We start from the raw sequence: 23719 nt of genomic DNA, 5'->3' as shown, positions 1-23719 counted from the left end.
GCCTCAAAAAGGACTCTACGCCCCTCATAGACTCCATGCGACAATTCCGCCAACAAGGTCCTACTGACAGGAGCTCGAGGATCGAGGTCCCGCTTCGTCTGGAACTTGCGCGTGGCGGACGTGCAAGCGGCGGCACCTCTCGGCCTCCGTGCACGGGTTGGGCGGCTCGGCCCGGCTTCATCCACGGGCGCTCTCTTCTTCCCCATCAAGGAAAGAAGGGAAGAAATGGAAAAGATGGCCGTCACAATCTCAAAGAGGGCCATGAGAAATGAGAGAAAGAGAGAAATAGGAAGATGGTGAAGCTTCCACACAACTATGAGCCAAAAAGGGAATGAAAGGGCTCAAATGAGAGGGAAAGATGGAGAAATCAGCAATGGAATGGAAGATTTGAGAATGGAGTGATGGGTTTGCACGAAAATGGGAGGAAGATGAAGATTTGGGAGAGTTTGGAGAGGTTTTGGGAGAAAAGGAAAGCTTGAAGGTGGGTGTTGTGAAGGAAATAGATGAAAGGAAGGGTTTTAAAATGAAAACCGTGGAGGGGTGGGCCACATTGAGCCTAGGGACGATCGGCCCGCGTCGGCCCGGCCCGCCGACCGGCGATCCCTCGCCGAACCGGCGATGACATCGCCGGTCTCTGGACATATCGGCGATGCCTCGCCGATTTGGCGAGGTCCTCCTGGTCCTCCTTGGTCCAAATGATGTGGTTCCCCCCCTGGGTCCCATAGAAAATGCCTCGATTGGCCCCTTGTGTAGTTTGAAGCCTATCGGGTCATTCTGACAGAAATCTGGTTCAACCGGCGATTTCGGGAAGGTTTAAAGATGAATAATGGGAAGATAGACCATCTACACTCATTAATAGAGGGTCTAGGAAAGGTTTCGGGTCGCTGTGTGTGATCAGGTAAGAGTACAGACTCGATCTCGGCAAAGGTTTTCAGGAAACTTTCGCCGATAGAAACTACGGAGCACAAACACAAAGCGATGATAGACCCGCACCCAATTACACTATAGTGGCGACAACGTGCGGTGTGTGACCATAACCCAGGTCCGGTTTAATCCAGATCATGCTCTGATACCAACTTGTAACGCCCTGAAATTCGGGGGTCGAGCATAACTCAGCTCCCGAGTTCCAAAACATCACTTATGCAACATAATTAATGAATGATGTATGTTGACTGTATTAGCACATAAACATGGGATAGATTAAGCCAAAACGCAGATATGATTCAGGGATAAGTGAATAAAGCAAGCGGAAGACTTATAGTAAAATATGTGTACAAGTGTAAGTCCCTGAATTACATATACAACCAGATCGTGTAAAAGTGTTATTTATCAAAATTATAAGTACAAGTTACATCATTTCGGTTCCCAAAATAGTAATCCCATAGATCCCGCGCAATACACCGAGGCTCGCTAGAACCCGTCTCGAAAACCGCATATAGGAGAAGGCAGCCCGTCGTCATCCAGCTCCCGCTCTGCCTCGACGTCGCATCCACATCTCGCAACATCGGTGGCCTAAGATGCAGTCCGGTGGGTGTGAAACACCGCCTTAAACGTGGGAGTGAGTGATCAACTCGGTGGAACAATAAGGCAATCGGTTAACATGTTATCGCTTCAATCAAACAAGAATGATAAAGCGGGACAATTAAATAAATCCTAAGTACTCTTATTAATGCAAGTATGAATGCGGTATGATGCGTGCCCTCACACGTACACCCTCGGCGTCTTCATCTTACGGTAAGCAAGACATCGGCTCAAAGTGCGGCACATCTACAAAGCACATGCCCATGCGGTGCATGGATATGATTACCAAGTTGTTATTAGTCCAATTCATACAGCAGGATTGGGAAGCTAAGATACCTTCCTCATATCACCATCCAAACAGTGATCCATACTAGGGTCGTCAATCCTAGACATCTCATACGATTTTATATTTAAGGTCGTAGCAAAGGGCTCGTCACCAATCAATGCACGCCTTTCATGCCCTTACTACCACAGATCGGCTCGTCACCTCCTTGCGGTATCCAGGTATGCTCGAGGTCACTACAAAGGGCTCGTCACCAATCAATGTAGGCCGACAGCACGAATATAGTGTCCCATACCACCATAATCGGCTCACGAGATTAAGTTGCTCACCGGTCACTACGGGGAGGCTCGTCACCCCAGCGTAGGCCGACAGCTCGACCACGGTGTCCCATACCACCATGTCCGGCTCATGAGTCTTAGCGGATCAGGTACCATGGTTATTAGGATTTCACTGGTAAGTTCGGTACCCTAGATTCAAGCAGTAGCGTCCATACATGGTTAACATACATCGGACAATCGGGTTATTTGACGAACTCGACTAGCACGAGCGCACGTTGAATTGAACGACATGGAGTGCGCAAACACTCCGCGTGGTCGAACCACTACCGACAACTCTAATACGACTCGGGTTCGTCTAATGCGTCTCACGTGGCGAAAGCAATCTCAACCACGACCATAGGGTCAATTACCGATTTCCTGGACTAAGGCATAGTCCCAAACATCCTACACTACGACAGATATTCATATGGAATGTAAAACAGTAATGGATCAACAACTCAAATCATGTTACATACGCATCTGAAGAATAATCAACTTAATATAAATGTAAGCATAGGAATGCTTGAATTTAAATAACTTGAAATGTAAATGCATAAAGGAAATCATGCGCATCCATGGGAGTATTGAGAATCACTTCTCAACGCCCACACTTAGTGTAATCAGTTACACTTAGGTCATTCATGCATTTCTACAAACACTTAGCATACAAGGAATAACATACATGACGTATGTTGGAATACATGCACTTAGACAATTCCCTTTACCAAGGAGTTGTCATACATGCATCTAGCATACATACATGACCAATAATCATGGCAAGCACAAGTGCGTATTTTATACGTATACGGTACTTTATAAATACACTTAGAATACACAAATCTCAATATAGCACATGCATATCAGGAAAGCAATGTAAACATAACATTTGACATGTGAAATCTCATCCATAACAAGAATAAATCACTAATTGGGATTGAAAGCCTTGAAAACCATAACCTATACACTTAAAGTCCGCACCTTAAGCAAAGAAAGAACCGCCGAACTGATTTAGACGAGTTGTCTTCGTCAACGGCGCAAGAATACCCTAAAATAAGGATAGAAATGAGATACAACAACACCAAGTCTAGTCTAAGCTCTAACACAGGTTAGGGTTAGGTTAACTTACCCCAAAAGAACTCAAAATCGCCAAAGGAACGATTCAAAGTGAAGGTTCAAAGGTGAAGAAGAACAAGGAAGAATCAAGATGATTCACCAACCAATCTCTCTCACTAACTCTCTCTTTTCCACTCTCTTTCCAAGCTAGGGTTAGAGAAAATTCGTATGGAAATGAGAGCTAGGGTTTAAGGACTATATATAGACCTTAAAATGATGGAAATAACCCGGTCAAGGTATACTTAGGTAATAACCAAAGTACGCCTTTCTCGATCCAACGAAGCACTTCGGTGGGCCTATAACCACGAAAGGTCGGACTTAAGCTCACCGACCATGGATCTAGGTCTGGCTGAGTTTTCGTACCGACCGGTTTAGATCAACCGTGGCGGACCACACTCAATTCAACGGTCACGGAATCTCGATCAGTCCACAAGCACTAGGATATGCCTGGGCCAACCATCCCGATCGGAGGGTGAAATTGGGTCAAATCCAACGGTGAGATAGCTTAAAATCGTCGCGCACACGACAATCAATTTCATAAAAAGCTTAATAAATTCCAACCGTTCTCACACTCTTCACTCCGAGCTCAACCAAATCGACCCAGAACATCAGATCGACTTGATTTTCGAGGTGAAGACCAAGCCCAACTCAGTGACCGCAACAGCCTAAGATCATCGCCATCGGACTTTCGAAGTGCGGTCTAGGTCCGATCCAGATCTTCCAAAAATTCCCCAGAACAACTGGATTTAGCAATGGATCCCAGATTTCAGAGTAACGTAGCGCTCACTAATCTACACGTTTAGAGCCATGCAGATACAATTTAAAGTGATTGATGCGAATTTCACAAGCAATCAAGTAAAGCGCTAATTACCCCAAAAACAACTACTTAAGGAAAGATTAGCACAAAAATTCCAAGGTCGTTACAGCATTGCTGAAAACAAAAGCAAACAATTGCAAAAAGACCTTGATAAAACATTGGATATATATACACTATCCTTAATAGGCTTGTTCTTCATATGTAAACCTTGTATAAGCCTATGTGATTTGGACCCTTTATTGGCTTGGAAGTCATAGAGTTACTTTGCCTTACTCTTTTATTAAAAGTTAGGCATTATTTGTTCTTATTAGAAAATAATTTTTGAAAAGTCCTATTCACCACCCCCCCCCCCCCCCCCCCCCCCACTAAGACATTTGGACATACTTCATACTTCGATAATAACCGATCTACCGTAATTTCACTAGCCTCTTCTCAAAGTCAATAAATTTCGAAAGACGAAAGATGGACCACAATCTTAAAGAAGAAACCCAAAGGTATTGCCAATTATCCCCCCTTCTCTAAATTCACAAACTTCCCAACCCTATTTATTTCTCATCTTCCAGACGATTGGGATGAATACATGCTTTTAATGATCTTTCTCAAAGTAGGAGAGGTCAAAGAAGTCGTTCTTTCCTATAGGAAGGGTTCTTCTTAGTCCAAGGGGTTTGTGTTTGTAAGGATGGGATCACTGGAGGAGGTCTCCCATGCTATCTCCTCTCTACACCAATCAGGGTTTAACGTGATAACATAGGAAACACAAGAGATTTTAGAGAATTCTCCTTAAGTTTTCTATATTTTACTTGATCATGAGAGGCCATTGAGGAAGAGAAATAATCCTAGACTGAAACTTTTCTCGAATAAAGTGATAATCAACCTCAATATGTTTTGTCCGTTCATAATTAGAAGCGATAGTCTAAGAGTTACCACTAGCCACTTAATTTAAAATTCCACAATCGGCTAGAACCTGCAGAATATGTAAAGCTAGAGAATCCGAATACTCTCTTGCTTTAAGTTGACTCATAATCTGCGATTTGGGATTCTGAGTAAGGGACCTCAGCTACAAAGAGAGAAGGTGTTAGGCACCCTCTCTGCCCGTATGAGTGTACGGTCTCTACTTTATGTAGTAAGATTATCTTAGGAGATAAGATGATAAAATTGAAATGAGAGTAAGTAAACTTGGATTTCTGATGTGGCAAGGTCTGGAATTCTGACAAGCCGCATAACATACATCCAAAGAATGTCTTGAAGTATTTTTGAATAGATGCGATGATACTAAAATATCATTTAAAAGAGAACTAGGATACCACGAGTTTCTGATGTCAAAGGATCCAGTATTCAGCAAGCCACAGAGTATACATTCAATGGTAACTTAGAGAGCAGGGGGTTGAGAAGGGAAGTAATGATGTAATAAATGCTACTATGATAGTGTGATCTTTGGCTTGCACTTGAAGTAGCTTGGATATTTAGATGCACTATGGTTGGAAATGATTGACCCGAGTAGGATTGGGAGGCTAAGAGATGGTTGGAGGAGGTTAGAGGGGGGCTGAAAAGATGGGAGCTTGAGAACTCAAGCACTCCCTCTTACTCTCACTCACTCAGTTTTTCTCACTCTACTCTCCTTTTAATCAATGTTTGTTGATAATGGGTTGTTGGTTATTGATGATGCCTTGAAATGAGAAGAAGTGAAGGTTATTAATAGCCTTTTGGAATGACATTTTGGTAATTCTAAGGTTTATGGAGGGTAAATGCTGACATGACAGCTTTTGATTGGCTGAGGGGAGAGGAATGCCACATGACACTTCCTTATTAGTCCTTAGGTTTTGGTAGGATGATAAATAGGGTGAATTCTAGGGGTAATTCTATGGGAGAGTTGACTTTCGGAGGGAAAACAGTTGTGTGCTCAGAGGGCACATTTCTTGAGAGAGGGCGGTAATCGAATTACAGCCGATAGTAGTTCAACTACCGCCCAGCTCCCGTTGACTCTGAAACTTGGGTCTGTGGGCTTTTGAGCTTTTGGGCTTTTGTATTTGCTAGATTTTTGGGCTTTTTGAGTCTTTTGAGTTTTTTGGGCTTTCTAGGTTTTTGGGCTTTTGGGCTTTTAGTTGAGGTCTAGGGTAGGACGTGGGTTTTAAGTTTAGCTCCTAAGGATCATTCATGCCTTATCAAGTTGCTAGCTTGGGTGGGGTGTCTACAGTGACAAAAGAAAATAAGCTAACGTTACTTTATGACAAAAACCTAAAGTTTTGACTAAATCAGCATAACCTTTAGTCACTCCATCAAAGAAGACACACTAAAGAAAATGACGGATCCACATTAAAGGGAAAGAACAATGTTCTTGATGAGACCTCCCCTTCGGTTTTCACCTTTAATGCCATGAAGTACTATAGGACTTATGGATGTTGGAATGGTTAAATGTAAACTTTGGAGGGTCTCTTAGGTTGTATCCTGTGAAGAATTCGAGGCCGATAAGAGGAAGACTAGGTAAGGTGAAGATATTCATATGGTCAAATTCATCGGACTGCATTTAAAGTGAAAATTGGTCATATGAATCTAAAAACATGCAATAGCAATGAGAAGGGGAGAACTGGGTTTAATATTGCACATAAATAAATGAATACAATGGGAAATACTAATTCCATCCCAAAAATCCTGGTAATCGATCTTCACTCATTTATACCAATCTTCCTATTTTTCAAGATACGTTGGCCACGATCTAGGAGTTTTATCAGGTTCCTAATATATCTGGTTTAAAGACTCATAACTATGTAGAAAGGCTTATTCCCTATTAGTAAGAAAATGGGGGAAGATTATTTTTAAGATTTGGAGTATGAGGAAATGCATGCCCTAAATAGAAAAAAAAAAAAAAAAAAAAAGAATAAAAAAAGATTCAGGCTTGGATTTGAAAATTACCTCCAAGTAAGTTGATTCATGAAGCAATTCCACTAGGGGTAGAAGAGAAAAAGTTGATGGCATCGGAATATCAGAAGATTTCGACTTCTTCAGAGCCATGACGATTAGTGATAGAAAAAAAGTTAAGGTTTAAAAAATTGTAACGGCAAAACAAAAGAAAGAGAACTTATGCGATTTGACATATATAGGCGGACTCTATGCGCCGCATTAATTATTACATGATGGTTTACATGAATTTTGAGACAAAAGCTGCCACGGGGATACGGTGATATCTTTCCCGATTAACGTGTGGTGGTATACAACAAAAAGAATGATACGACGAAGACGTTGTTTAAAGATTAAATGAATTAAAAAAAGTGATACATAACAGATCATTTAGTACTTAGTGAAGTATATCACATTTCTCATCATTCTTTGCCGAATAATAAGAAACGTGAGGGGGCAGTGTTTGTACCAAAATTTTACAATTAGATCATTAGTGAAAATTGTGACACGTGGCACATTTCATCTCTCTAAAGTGTGCACCCAATATTAGAGAAACAAACTATATCTTCGAGAAGCTTTTGCATTAAGGCAATCTCCGAATAAAGATGGATAATCATTAAAGCCACATCTGCAATGAAGTGCATTAGATGAATACATACCATGATAAAAATAAAATTAAAATTAAAAATTAAAAATTTAAAAAAAAAAAAAAAAAAAAGTGTAACCATTCTTTCCTAGTTAGCTACATGTGAAGGTGCCACATGGATGATCGGTTATTCTCACTCTAATTGAGAATGTTATAAAAAGTGAAGGTAGATATGAAGAAATGGATCCAGAATCACGAACCCAAATCTAAAATTTTGTAAGGAAGTAGAATCAATCCAGCGCAATGATGTTTATATTAGTATAGGATTAGGCTTTCTACTGCTCATCAATCATGGATCCTTTGGTCAAAAGTAGCATCAATCTGTCCTCACGACCACGCAAGACTGACTCATAGTTGTAGTCAATAGTTATAATTCACATCTATCTGTGCTTGTACGCTAGCTCTGAAGGAAAACCTTAGTCTTGGAATCTGTCCCCCTACACTCATACGCCAGGTCGACTGTAATTGTAACTTTTGGAATCTATTATATCTCGTTCATTAACAAGCTATTTCAAGCAGTACTTTGCTCCTCTTGGTTAAGTTGGTGATCCCACTTCAGTGATAAGTAACATGTGTTTTTGCATGCAACCGTACAATTGTTGTACCTTTGTGAAGCACTTGAGTATTAACGTGAGAGAGTTCATTGGAAGAAGAGCCCTAACTTCCGTAGGTCTCCTAATTAACAAGCACATTGTTTGTTGACCAGATGGATAACTTGTTGATCGTTTGATCAAGCACCGATCTATCTCTGCGCCCGGGGTCAACGGTGATCACGATTTGAGCTGGCATGCCGGCGTAGCAACACACGTATCACGCGTGGTCAACAATCGCACCAACAACGCGTTTAATGTGTCAACCCATCAACCCACGTGCACTTACCTACATTAATCCATACCATCCAAATCAGTTGCCCATTAAGGATGAATAGTACCTTGAAATCCAACTAATCCGATGATCTGAACCATCAGAATTATTCCAATGAATTTGGACAGTCCACCGTGTGGATGATCAGGCCCAAAATCAATTCGCTCTGGTGATTTCATGTGCACAGTTTTTGCACATGTGAGGCCAATATAATGAGTTGGCAGGTCTAATTCTTGGGCTAGGCCATCCAAACAGTTACATAAGGTGTATGCATGGGGGGCCACTGAACATTAACATGCAGGTTCGAAAAGCTAACTGCTCGATGGTCAAAATGTCTAAAATCACAAGAAGTTTAAGCACATAGCCCATAAAAATGGTGGCCCACCAGTCCAACAGCTCGATTGCCGAACATGTTTGATAAGTGTATCCGAAGAGTGGAGCCTAAACTACTGGTCCTGTTTTTTCTGCTAAGGAATCACACATGTAGGACATCCGAGCCATGTGAAAGCTTGGCGGTAGCAGGACCATCACCTGACATGAAAATCAGGGCAATCTAGCCATCAGATAGGCCAAACATGTATATTAGTTCAGATCAGCTGTCCGTTGATTTCAGTGTCATGGCTCATCTGATTAGTGGGCTCAAGCCATTTTCGTGCCAATTAATCTTTATAACAGAAGCGAATGCATCCTATTCACACAACTGTGGGGCCCACCTTGATGTAAGTGTTTTATCCACACTGTTCATCGCTTCTCTCATATCATTTTAAAGTATAGTCCTAAAAATGAAGCATGTCCAAAGCTCCTGTAGACCGCACAAAAGGAAGCTGCAGTGATAATGACATTCACCGTTGAAACCTTTCTAAGGGCCACTGTGATGTTTTTTTACCATCCAACCTATTCATAAGGTCATGTATGCGTGGATGAGATGAATAAACAAATATCAGCTTGATCCAAAACTTCACCAGCTCCAAGGAAGTTTTTAATGGTGTACGTTCAATGCCCACTTTGTGGTCCACTTAAGCCCCATGCCTGCTTCATTTTTTTCCTCATGCCTTCAAATTATCTGGAAAAAATGATGAACAGCGTGGATAAAACACTTACATCACTGTGGGCCCCACAGAGCCCTGCCCGGACGGATGACCGTCCGGGGGGTTAGGACGCAATCCGCTTCCGTTTTATACGCGCCGTACTTCCGGTTTGCCAGCTCATTTTAGAGCATAAACCCCAAAATGGGAATCGGATTGAATACTTCACCTGCCACCAGCCAATGGCTGATGGTCGGTGCTCGGTAGAGCCCGCAGTGATGTGTATTTTTCACTCATGCTGTCCGTCTATTTTTCTAAATCATTTAATGGTATAGACCAAAAATAAGGTATATCCTAATATCAAGTGGACCACATTAACGGAAACAGTGTTGAATGAACATCGGTCATTAAAAACTTTTTGGAGGCCATAAAAGTTTTGGATCAAGTTGATCTTTGTATTTTTCCTTCATTTAGGTCTGTATAACCTAATCAATAGATTGGATGTCAAATAAACAGTACTTCAGGCCTCAGGAGGATTTTTAATGGTGGATATCCAATTATTTTTTTTTTTTCTGTAGTGTGGTCCACCTGAGATTTGTTTACCTCTCATAGTTTTGATTCAAGCTTTCAAATGATTTGTAAAATGGATAAACGGAGTGGATGAAACACACATCATTGTGAGGGTGACAAAGCAGGGTCCTTGCTCTTACTCCAGTGGCAGGCTCGCAGGAGTTACTCAATAGGTGGTGAAATCCCGCTACCGCGTGACTGTGTGGTGGTGTGTATGCGTGTGTTTAAAAAAATAAAATAAAAAATAAAAATAAAGTGACAAAGCACCGACCACCAGCCACGGGCCGGGTGGCGGGGGAGCGGCCATTCCGTTTCCCAAAAATGAGGAGGCGCGGATTGGGTTCAACCCTACCAAATTTAGATAGAGACGGACGGTCAAGCCGGGGCTCTATTGGGCCCACTATAATTTGTATATTTTATCCACACTGCCCGTCTAATTTTACAGGTCATTTTAGTGCATGATCTCAAAATGAAAGAAAATCAAAGTCTTCAGTGGACCACACCACATGAAGCAGTCGGGATTGAACTACTGTTTAAAACTTCTTAGAACCCACCGTGATGTTTATCTGCCATCCAACCTGTTCATAAGGTCACGTAGACCTGTATGAAGGGAAAACATAATTATCAGCTTGATCAAAAAGTTTTGTGGCCACCAAGAAGTTTTCAACAGTAGGATTTAAATCCCCACTGCTTCATGTGTGGTGTGGTTTAGTTAAGACTTCAATCTGCCTTTGTTTTAGGCTCATGACTTAAAATGATCTATCAAAATAGATAGACAGCGTGATGAAATACACAAATCAGGGTGGCCCCACAGAGCTCCTGACATGACCTTCGGTCTCTAGCAAGGTCGCGGTGGAGGCAGTACCCCATCCGCGCCCAAAATTAGCAGATCCGAAGCTTACGTAGAACACACCATAGGTATTAAATGCCTACCATTGAAAATATCCTGCCACACACGATGAGATAAATGGAGAAAATGATGATCAACGGTCCTCCTTCGACTACACATGCAGCCTACTTGGCAGGTGGGGCATAGGTTTTGGTCTACAGGTATAAACACAGTGCATTCCACCTGATGAATGGCGTGGACTTATTACACGTGTGGTATTGTGGCACATGTGCTGCAATGGCCTGGATTCCATCGAAGCCAGAAAGTATATTTACATTCATACACATGCACTTGGAAATTTTACACGTGGTATGCACGAAACTCAGATCCGTCCGTCCAAATCATGCATTCTACTTCAGATGTCTGAAAAACCAAAAATTACACTAAACCAATATCATGAACGGTAGATATTTGGTGGACATCCAAAGGACGGATAAAACTAAACACAGCATTCTAGATGGAACGACTAAACTTCAAGTTACGACAACCCAATAGTGGGGCCCCCTATTCAGATTGTTTAATTGGAATATCAAATAATCCCCGAGAGAAAACCTTTGATACTCCAAAAAGGCTAGGTAGTTGATACGCCGACACTAAGAAACTGTGCATGTGACCTGCAATTCATTAAAAATTAAACCGTGACTTATAAGCTAAGAAAAATCAAACTGTTAAAATCGTGGTCCCTAAGATCCAAATGATATACTTATTTGATTCACTAACTAGCTGCTTGGTGGACATTTAATGGATGGTCAGAATGATATTTAGTCGAAATGTCCACATTCAATAAACGAATGTCCTTTGGTATGAGGTTAGTATCTTTCTGAACAATCCAGATTGAGTTGGGCAATTTGTATGGTGTGATCTGAGTTGATGAATGCCACGTATACAATTTGTGACTGCCGTTGTATCAACCATCACACTCCACCTGAGTATACAAAAATTCACCATCTCCCATTAATGCAAGATTTATAACGTAAGATATGCTTATTTAGAATAGATAGATACCATCCACGTATTTCTTGAAGTGTACGTCTGGGGATATTGTTATAGGATACGTAAGCACTGAAGCCGTTGGATATGGGACCATGTTCAGTGATCTTAGCCGTTGGTCTGACGAGATACACAACCAATGAAGGGAACTTTGGAAATTAATTTGAAGATCTTGAATATTTGATCAATGATTCACAAAATAATTGTTGAGGAGATGGCCAATATTTCTTAAATGATAAAAATATTGAAATATTCTAATATAAGAATTTTGGTTTTGTAGCTTTTCCCATCCAAGGCATGGACCTTCATATTACCGGTTTGGATCAGTAACACATGAATTGGATCCTATAACAATTAGTTGGAATGTATTGTAGCTAACATGTATTTATTTTCTATCTTAATACCACTTTGCAATACTTGATTGGACCGTCTATATAATTAACCACATTAGGAGATACCTGAGATTTATAGAATCTAAAATTAAAAAAACAAATTAGAAAAATAAAAACCATTTAAAACTTTTTTTTTCTCAAAATTCCCAATATCTTGTCTATATATAGGTGCACACTTGCACCTCCATCCAATGTTGCCCTATGCTTCCTTAGTTCGTGTAAGCTATTGTAGCCCCAACTTTTACTCTTCTAATTTCGAGCTTTTAATGTTATATTTTTCTTTTTTATTTACGATTATTTGGTATTTGATTATATGATTGATGTTATATATAATTTCAATGTGTGCTCTAGATTAATTAATCATATGGAGAATCTGTCTTGATGTGAGGCTATGACCTTTGTATATCTCACCGTTGTGACCTTCCGATAATGATTGATGGAAGTTAGGTTGAGACCCATGTACATGTCTAAACATGTGCCGGCTTGGTATATGCTTGCAACATTCGAGCCATCCATCATGTGGGGCCCATGGTGTAAATGTTCTCACCCAAAAATAAACCCAATCTACTCGTGTGGTGGGACATTGAGTTGAAAAAAGGCATAGAAGTTGGCAAATGGAAGTTTTCCTAAGCCAGCTAGAAACTTACATTTGTTTCATGAACTCTGGCCCACTTGAGTGATGGCTGGTATGATTTTTGAGAAATGGCAACTATATAATGGTACTCGTTTAATGGATGGATTGAATGTTGTAACCGTAGGCCATGTTGGGATATTCGTGGCACGTATATGCTACAAAATTTATATTGGTTGGAAATAGGCATAGAAGTTGAAAAATAAAAGGAAGTTTTCCTAAGCCAGCAAGAAACTTATATTTTTGCCGTAAACTGTGGCCCACTTTAGATATGGCTGGTATGATTTTTGAGAAATGGCAATTATATGATGGTACTTCTTTAATGGATGAATTGAACGTCCTAACCATAGGCCATGTTAGGATATTCATATATGCCACAAATAAACATGCCACCAAACTCATATTTGTTGGAAATAAGTATAGAAGTTGAAAAATAAAAGAAAGCTTTCCTAAGCTAGTCAGAAACTTATATTTGTTTCATAAACTGTGACCCGCTTGAGCTATGGATGGATTGATTCTTGAGAAATGGCAACTTTATGATAGTACTCCTTTAATGGATGGATTGGATGTTGTAACTATAGGCCATGTTGGGATATTCATGGCATATACATACTACATGCCACGAATATACACGCCACAAAACTTATATTTGTAGGAAATAGGCATAGAAGTTGAAAAATAAAAGGAAGTTTTCCTACGCTAGTTAGAAACTTATATTTGTTTCATAAACGGTGGCCCACTTGAGCTTTGGATGGTCTGATTCTTGAGAAACGGCAACTATATGATAGTACTCTTTTAATGAATAGATTGAATGTTATAACGATAGGCTATGTTGGGATACTCATACATGCCACAAATATACATGCCACGGAGCTTATATTTGTTGGAAATACGCATAGAAGTTGAAAAGTAAAAGGAAGTTTTCCTAAGCCAGCTAAAAACTTACATTCATTTCATAAATTGTGTTATGAATGGTCTTCTTGAGAAATGACAACTATATGATGGTACTCCTTTAATGAATGGATTAGATGATGTAACTATGGGCCATGCTGGCATATTGGTGGCATATACATGTCCCGTGGAACATCTTGTGTTACGTTAAAGTGCTTTATGGCACTTTATGAGTATTAGATCTCTCTTATTATTATTTAGCATTGATTACATGATCATTGTGAATTTTTTATGGTGGCCCATGAAATGTGGCTGAGACCTAACTGACGGTCCATATTTATTTAGTGAACTGTCCTAATATAAGTAGGAATCTATATAATATAGTGCTCATATATATAATTGTTTGGTATTTAATTAAAATTGTACATGGATTTTGTAGGTAACTGAATTTTACCCATGAAGATGGAAAATTTCACAAGAGATCATATCTTTCTAATGATACTTTGTATCATCTCAGCAGGTTTGCATTTCAAAATAGAACCATTTTAGGCCTTACTTACCATTTACGATGGGTGGGGATCCACATGCAGACTCAAAATAGGATCCTCACCCAATCCCATTTTGGATATGCATGGAAACTCCCACCTTCATAAACGGACGGCTAATGGTCTGTTTGATTTTTCACATTTACTGTACATACGTGGTAAATGGGTGATTATTACTTATTGCGCCCGGCTCTATTTATGCTATGAAAAATGGTCCCAAAAATTTTGATTTAAATTTGAGGGCCCCACTATAATATATTTGATATATCCTTACCGTCAATCCATTTTAGTGGAATATTTTGGGGTGTTATCTAGAAAAAGAGGTAGATCCAATGATCAATTGACCCATGCCAAAGAAAATAGTGTTTGTAAAACATCTACCATTGAGAGTTGTTTCTTTCACCAAGCATACATTGAAGTTTATTTGTCATCTAAACCCTTCATAAGTCACACATGCATTGGTTAAGGGACACAAATATTAGCTTCATCCAAAGCATCTAGGAGCCTCAAAAAATATCTAACTGTGGATGAATGATTTATCACAGTTTCTTATGGTGTGGTCCACTTGAGCTTTGGATCTGCCTCATTTTTGGGTCCATGCCCTAAATGAGACTGACATGTAGAATGAACAGTGTGGATAAGCGACGAACATCATAGTAGGCCTTATAATTATTTGCCAGCCGTCCTCGATGCTGTAATTACTTGCAAAGCAATTATTACCCATTTACAAATTATTACCCGTGAGATGAAAAATCAAACAGCCGTATTGAAACGTAATAGGAAGATTTGGGTACATGCAAGGTGATTGTACCTGTGCTTCTATATACCACAACTAGAATTATCTTTCATGAGCAGTACTTTACGTGTACGATCTACAAATCGTAATTTTAGGAGTTGTTTCTTTCAAATAAAACTCACTTACAACTTAAAACCTCAGAGGCAATTTAATTACGTGTAAGATGAAACTAGCTTGCATTCGGTTGTTAGATTGGGACGGTTGAATATTTTTGTTCTAGTGTTTCTGTTTTTTAGTCAACAATCAAATGGTTAGAATTATCAATTCAGTATAACATGTTGGTATACGACCCATCTGAAGTGGGGCCACGATTTTTACGATTTGGAATGAGGTGTACATATGCTGCTTGTGAAGCACGCGCGCTTGCGTGTGGATCATACTATCTTACCGTGCATCAATTACTCGAAAGCGGTTGATTTGTGGGGCCAACAGAGATGTCTATGGGAAATCCACTCGGACCATCTGTTTTGAAAGACAACGGTAGTATAGGATTGTAAAAATCAGAAGATCGAAAACTCATGTGGGACATACCATAGGAAATAGTGGGGATTGAATGCCTGGGGTGATATGCGTGATATAAGTTCTGTATCAGGATCGTATTTGTTCCTACAGTTTATCTAAGTATTAATAACCCTATGAACGGTTTGGATGGAATATAAACATCATGGTCTGCTCGAGGAAAGTTTTAACGGTGGACTTTTTGTTCCCACTGTATTTTTGGTGTGGCACGCTTATATTATGGATCTTATTTTTATAGTTCTGTCCTATTATGGCCTTTAAAAGAAGATGGACGGAGTGGATTTATTAAGAACATCTATGTGGACCCCACACAGCCCCGAGCACGGTATATCTATGTGCTCGGAGTCACAGGCAATCCGATTTCTAATTACTCATTAGTAATGACAGAGTGGCATGCGATCGTAAGCTGCTAAGTCTACACGGATGTACAGGGCATCTCATATACGTGCCATCACATGTGATAGCATGGAGTTTAAGATTGAGATCTAAGCCGCCCATCACACAAAAATCAAGTTTCTCTATTTTTCGTATGGGCCACCTTCAGAAAATAAATTAATGGATGAAAATTTTATCAAGCTTGTAAGAGGTATGCCTATCTCTGACATTTTGGTCCACATATAGTGCGGACCATATTAATTTTAGCTCCAGAGGCACTACATGGGACCCACCCACTGCCATCCCTAATTGAAATTAATTCTACAAGCATGTAGAGCTGTACTCGCCAGCGCACATGCAAAATATGAAATTCGCGTGTAAGACCTGTCTTTCAATAAAGTTGGAAATAATGCCCCGAGAATCAGGGACGCAGGCCCACCGTGATGTATCTTTTTATCTATTCCGTACATTCCTTTTCTTGGATCATTATAAGTTATGAGTACAAAAATAAGACAGATCTAATATTTAAGTGGGCCACACCACCGATGACTCTTACATTTAATGCAAATGCAACCCGAACTTATCATTTGGTGTTTGCCACTTGAGTGTTGGATCTGCCTCGTTTTTGTGCACACACCTTAAAATGATCTGAGAGAAGAGATGGACGGTGTGGATAAACAAATACATCAAAGTGGGCCCACACACAGAACTGACCGTTCGGTGATAGGGCCGGGCGGGGTAGGAAGCAATCCGCGTCCAATAATCAGATAATTTCACTCTACAAGGCCACAACATGCAAAGTGAATTGGCTTTTAAGAACAAAATAAATAAATAAATAAATTCTAGATTTTCTTCCCAGAAAATCAGGCAGTTTCCCTCTTTACGTTGGCCACAACTTGCAAAGTAAATTTCGGGTTGAAGTCTTTCTTTCTAGCCGTTCATTTGTTTTGATACGCGTAGCTCACCTGATGGAGAGCTCAGATCTCACTCCAGCTCCTACGGGCGCGTGAATTAGCATACATCTGGAAGTACACAACCGAGACCATCCTAGGGTTTTCGGTTTGTTAGTGGGACCCACGTTTCAGTGATCTAGACCGTTGCTCTGTTGGAGCTCTCCTTAGATGGACCATACCATGAAAATCTCCAACACTGGAAGATCACAACCGTTCATCTTGAGCCTACTTTTCAGCTGAACTTCAGCGGTGTCCATCAGATCAATGGAAGATATGTCCCATTTGCATTAACTGAAGAGGGATATGGGCAAAAGATTTTAAAAAAAAAAAAAGAAGAAGAAAGATTGGACGGTTACGATCTTCCAATGTGGATGATTTGGGTACTACTGTTTATCTATGGTAAATCTCATCAGATGAACTGTCCAGTATATCTCTACCTTTTAGGGTTGTTCATCCAAGCGTGGTCGCAACATACCAACGGTCTGGATCACTCAACCATTAGTACATTTCATCCAAAACAGAAACCCGAGTATACTATTATATCCTCGGCTGAGAATCTTATACTTCTCTAATGATGGTCTTTTTATAATTTAAGTGGTATACATCTCAACTTTTGAAATTGATTGTTGCAGCGACAGCAGCTGAGGCTTTATCCTACGATTATTCAGCAACCATTGAGGTATATAATACTTAAGATAAAGTACACACGTTTTGGCAATTTGGCCCATGGATCGGTAATCCAGACCGTTGGATTCTTGTCCCAATCTTTGATGGACTATATACCTAAATATTTCCATAATATGACTTTCTTGACCTATCGATCACAACCGTCCATGTCAAGTAAAAATGGTCATAATATGGGTTTTGGGCATTTTCTACCAAGGCGGCACTTAATAGATCAATGATCTGGATTATCAAACGGTGGGCCATCAGCACATTCATCAGGAATCTTTGGCACCCAATTGGGTATCACATCACATCATCTAATAATGCAAATGGCTGGTCAGGATTCCACATTCAAGCAGGAAACTGGCCCATTGACTGAATAGTTATGATCAACGTTCCCTGAATGATGTTTGGACGTCCTATCCACGATACAGCTCATGAGAAAGTACTGGGCCATCCAAATCACGCATTTATTACTGTGCCAACTCATCCAAGCATACGTCACACTTATCTACATTAATCCAGACCATCCAAATCAGAGGCCCATTCAAGATGAAGCAAGCCGTGAAATCCAACTAATCTGATGATCTGAACCATCTGAGTTCGTGCAATGAATTTTGACAGCTGATCATGTGGATGACCAGTCCCAAAATCAGTTCCGTTGGTAATTTCGTGTGTGCAGTTTTTGCACATGTGGGGCCAATATGATGAGTTGACCGGTCTGATTCTTGGACCAGGTCATCCAAACAACCTGGGCCACCTGATGTACGGCTGGATGTTGCACATTCACTGGATGGTTACATTTGATCGCGTGCAGCTTTTTTTGCTCAAAAAGCTCCTGTATCTATCTATTATCTTTACATTTTTTATTTTTTTAAATTTTTCCCTCCCTTTATGCAGTGTTTGGAAGAACCTCTAAAACCTCAGTACGGCGGGGGGGTTCTCATAAACCCTGAATTTAACCATGGTCTGAATGGATGGTCTAGATTTGGGTTTGCCAAGATCGAAGAGAGGGTATCAAAGGGGGGCAACAAGTTCATCGTGGCCCACTCCAGAAACCAATCATATGACAGTTTCTCCCAGAAGCTTTACTTGCACAAAGACAAGCTCTACACTCTCTCGGGTAACTCCTCCTGATCTTTTGTACATGTGTGGCCCACCCAAAGGACTGGATTGTTTCTTGGGCCATCCTTAAATTTCACAACCGACCTGATGGACGGCTTGGATCTGGAGGACACATGCCGCATCTGCTAGTAATGCGAGAACTTAATTAAAAATTTGTGTTCTTTCAGCTTGGGTTCAGATCAGCAAAGGAAATGCACCGGTGACAGCCGTTTTTAAAACGTCCAACGGTTTTAAGCGTGCTGGTGCTGTTGCCGCTAAGGAAGGCTGCTGGTCCATGCTTAAAGGAGGCCTTACCGTCGATGTCTCTGGTCCATCTGAACTCTATTTTGAGGTAATTGATGGAATATATCATTTCAGGTATAGATTATACACTGAAACTCGGTGTATAACCATCTCTACGGTGCAATCTTTGATGATCCTAGCCATCCAATCAATGAGCCTGGTTTGAACAATGAGAATCCATCAAAAAGGTCCTTTGATTGGATAGAATGTGGAATCAACATGTGGGTCCCACTTGATACATATGTATTCCGGATCTTTTATCCTTTTCAGAAATTGATGCCTCTGTGATAAATTTCGTTTCACTCAATTCTTCAGACCAACAATACAGCAGCGGAGATATGGGTGGACAGCGTCTCATTGCAACCATTCACCCAAGAGGAATGGACGGCTCATCAAGATGAGGCCATTGAAAAGGTAAGACTAGAAATTAGAGAAATAATCACGTGATAATCAAGATTTTTAGTTACGGGGTATAATAGCCGTTAGTGGTCATGGCCCACCCTTCGAGACCATCTTAACGGTCATAATGGCCTCGAGTCAGACATAGACACTGACTCGGAACTTCCTTTCAAAAGTAAGACTGATCGGACGGTTAAATCCATCTTAGATTTCGCCCTATTGTTTGTATCCATTGTTTTTGCTCAATAGAAGACATTCTTTCGAATCATAGACAATATATGATGGGAACTATCGAATAGATGGATTGAACTGTTGTTTAGACCTATTTTTATACTAATGATCTGCACCGTCCATATTCGATGACATTGCTCAGATGGTTAACATCATCAGATTAGTGTGATAATTGTATGGTAGCCCATGAATATATGTAATATTTGACCTAATGAACCGTCTAGATCAATTGATTGGACTGTTGAAGTGTGCCAACGCAACTAGTGCCCGAGTTACAGTAGTCCCTCTTGTACCTAATTGTTTTAGAGTAGAGAGATGCTCCAGTGCTCCTAAGGTCTTTTTAAGTTACAGTGCTCCTAGTTGCACTGATTCAGTTGTACAATCCAATCAATCGATCTGAACTGTCCATTAATTTCAGAATACATTTCAAAATTTCCGACGCAAAATGGAACTAATGGGAAGATCTAACTGTCATTAATTTAGCCTTATTTTCTACAGCCATCCTTTTTCCAACCCATGGACGTGAGGGTTAAGATTGCCTAACAAAAGTACTTTGGAATCATATGCAATCCATGATGATCCCTGACAAATAGACTGATCAGATTGTTGATTAGACCTTAGTTTTATGTACTCATCTCAACCATCCATATTAAATTTCATGATCAAACGATTACTATTTGTCAAATCCGGTATGATGTTTGCATGCTATGCCATGAAGTGGAAAACGGATTGGCTACTCACCCTGCTACTATCCAATATGGCTAGTGGTCAGTGCTCTGTGGGCCCAAAATGATGTATATCTCTCATCCATGCAGTCTACCCATTTTTTCGGATAATTTTATGGTATGGACCAAAAAATGAGGTAGATCAAAATCTCAAGGGGCCGCAATGTTGGTTGAACTCTCACCATTAAAAACTTCTCGGAGCTACAAAAGTTTTGGATCAAGTTGGTATTTGGTTTTTTTACCTACATCCAGGTCTGTTTGACCTAATCTACATGTTGGATGTCAAATAAACATTACAGTGGGCCCTAATAGGTTTTTAATGGTAGACATTCAATCACTACTGTTTTCCCATGGTGTGGTCCGCCTGAGATTTTGATTTGCCTCGTTTTGGCCCGAAGTATTAAAATGATGCATAAAAATGTATGTATGGTATGGATAAAACACATATATTATGGTGGGGCCCACAGAGCACCGATCACTAGCCACCAGGCTAATGGCAGCATCACTAACCAAACCGCGTCCCATGAAGTGTCCGTTGTACCTAATAAACGGTCTAGATCAACGTATTGAACTCTCTAAGTGTCCTGATACAACTCTAAGAAACGCTATATCAGCCATTAAGAGCAGTTAATTCAGTTAACATCTGTTATATCGTTGCACCATGCATCTAAGTGCCACATGCATAAATCCATGCAGGTACGTAAGAGAAAGGTCCGATTCCATGCTGTAGACGCAGACGGAAACAGCCTATCAGGTGCAATCGTCTCCATCAATCAAAAGCTTACCGGCGGATTCCCATTCGGGTCAGCAATCGCCAACACCATCCTCAACAACGCAGCCTACCAGAACTGGTTCACCACCCGATTCGGAGTCACCGTCTTCGAGAATGAAATGAAATGGTACAGTACTGAGAGATTCCAAGGCAAGGAAGATTATACGACGGCCGACGCTATGGTCGCACTCGTCAAGAAGCACGGCATCACAATCAGAGGCCATAACATATTCTGGGATGATCCTAAGGACCAGCCGTCGTGGGTCCCATCGCTATCGCCCGATCAGCTGCGGGCAGCGGCTGAGAAGAGAATCACATCCGTTGTTACGAGGTATGCTGGACAGGTTATCGGTTGGGATGTGAACAATGAGAATTTGCATTTCAGCTTCTTTGAAGATAAGCTTGGGAAGGTTGCAACGGCTCAATTCTTCCAACGGGCACATCAGCTGGATGGGAGGAATACTATGTTTATGAATGAATATAATACGATTGAGTATAGCGGTGAAGCGAAGGCGTCGCCGTCTAATTACGTACAGAAGGTGAAGGAGATCATGTCTTTCCCAGGGAATCAAGGGTCCACGGGAATTGGATTGGAGGGTCATTTTGGTACTCCTAATATTGCTTACATGAGATCTGCTATTGATACTCTTGCTGCTACAAATTTGCCCATATGGCTCACAGAGGTGGATGTTGGACAAGGCCCTAATCAGGTATGCATGCATGATAACATCCATTGCATTAGTTGATTTGAATTTCTTGTTGGGGCCCATTTAATAATGCAACACAACACTCGATTTGAATTTCATGTTGGGGCCCACTTTTTAGTGAATCACAATCCTTGATTTGAATTGCATGTTGGGCCTCACTTTTTAATGCATTAAAACCATTGATCTGAATTTAATGTTGGGCCCACTTTTTTAATGCATTACAACTTTTAATGCATGTTGGAGTCCAACTTTCTTATGCATCACAGCCTTTGATCTGAGTTCCATACAGGGGCACACTTTCTAATGCATCACAACCCTTGATCTGAGTTCCATGTCGGGCACATTTTTAATGCATCACAACTAGGGGTTCACATGGTTCGGTCTGGTTCTAGGGTGAAATAGGAACGAACTGTGTCCAACAGTACCAGGAAAACTAGAACTGGAACCGGACCATTTGCACCTAGAACTGAATTGGAACCGGACCGTAAAAAACCAGCTCGGCTCTACAGTTCTAGACTTTTTATAATTCAGTCCAAATTGGATGCTTTTAAAAAAAAAAAAAAAAAATCTAGCCTAGGCTCCTCAGCTGAAAATTTTCACAGAGAATAATCTTGTCATGGTTTGCTTTTTTTATCCTTTGGATGTTCTTCAAATGATTTTGCTGCCAGTGTCTATTAGTGTTGTGATCCATTTGATGAATGGTTTAGTTTTTTTTTTTAAAATAAAATTTAAATATTTATTGACAAAGGGGTCCAGTTCGGGTTCCGTTCCACAGTTCGATTCTACGGTTCGGTTCACGGTCTGGTACAATTCTTTGATTTTCGAAACTGGTGCACTCCAGAACAGGACTAAACCGTGCGGTCTGATCGGTTCCGGTCTGGTTTACCGGTTCCGTGTGCAACCCTAATCACAACCCTTGATCAGAGATCCATTTTGTAGCCACTTTTTAACACATTACAACCCTCGATTTGAACTTCATGTTCGCCCACTACTTGCATTTACACTTATCAATTCAAGATTACATTGAAACACAACTCTATATCCACAAAGATTTTGATTTCTTTGACAATCTTGGCCATTCAAATGAACAGGCACAATTCCTGGACCAGATCCTGAGAGAGGCCCACGCTCATCCAGCAGTCAAAGGGATCATCGTGTGGGCAGCATGGCATCCTCAGGGGTGTTACCGGATGTGCTTAACAGATAACAACTTCAAGAACCTACCGACCGGAGACGTCGTTGACAAGCTGATCAGTGAATGGAAGGCCAACAAGTTGGTGGGGACCACCGATCATGATGGCTTCTTTGAGGTCCCACTGTTTCATGGGGAATATGATGTGATGATCAGACATCCGAAGACGAATTTCTCCATGACAAAGGCCATGGAGGTTGTGCCACATAATCTACAGGAGGAGATACTCCATGTTAAGCTGTATGCATGAGAGCTGTGTGAGCCCCTTAATTATCTTTTGTTGCATAAAAATGTTTTCTAAATTTTGAGAGTTAAAGGTTGGTTGATTGTAGAAGCAATGTTTGGAAATATATGTTGGAGATAATACCACTTTCTTATATATATATATATATATTCTAGGCAGTCGACCTCATGGGAACTTCCCATGAGGTCAAGCTGTGTGGGCCCTACCATAATGCATGTCGAACATCAACACTGTGCATTTGATGGCCGGTCCCCTTTAAATTATGGGATATCCCAAAATTCAGACATATACGGATCTCAGGTGGGCCATACCATCTAAAATAATATGAAGACATGCCTAAAACA

At 40.7% G+C, this 23719-nt stretch overlaps 1 protein-coding gene across 1 annotated transcript; it reads left to right on the top strand.

Annotated features, from left to right (window-relative positions):
* The first annotated feature begins 16084 nt into the window (after positions 1 to 16084).
* LOC131218056 (endo-1,4-beta-xylanase 5-like) lies at positions 16085 to 23381 on the top strand. The gene is made up of 7 exons (XM_058212740.1): positions 16085 to 16105; positions 17628 to 17711; positions 18599 to 18821; positions 18991 to 19154; positions 19421 to 19519; positions 21157 to 21942; positions 23031 to 23381. Exons 1-7 carry the CDS (start codon positions 16085 to 16087, stop codon positions 23379 to 23381), a joined length of 1728 nt encoding a protein of 575 aa, XP_058068723.1.
* Positions 23382 to 23719: the final 338 nt, after the last annotated feature.

This window comes from Magnolia sinica, chromosome 11 (assembly GCF_029962835.1).
Source record: "Magnolia sinica isolate HGM2019 chromosome 11, MsV1, whole genome shotgun sequence".
Classification (NCBI taxonomy): Eukaryota; Viridiplantae; Streptophyta; class Magnoliopsida; order Magnoliales; family Magnoliaceae; genus Magnolia; species Magnolia sinica.
The sequence above is the reverse complement of the archived record's forward strand: the minus strand, read 5'-3'. Positions and strand labels throughout refer to the sequence as shown.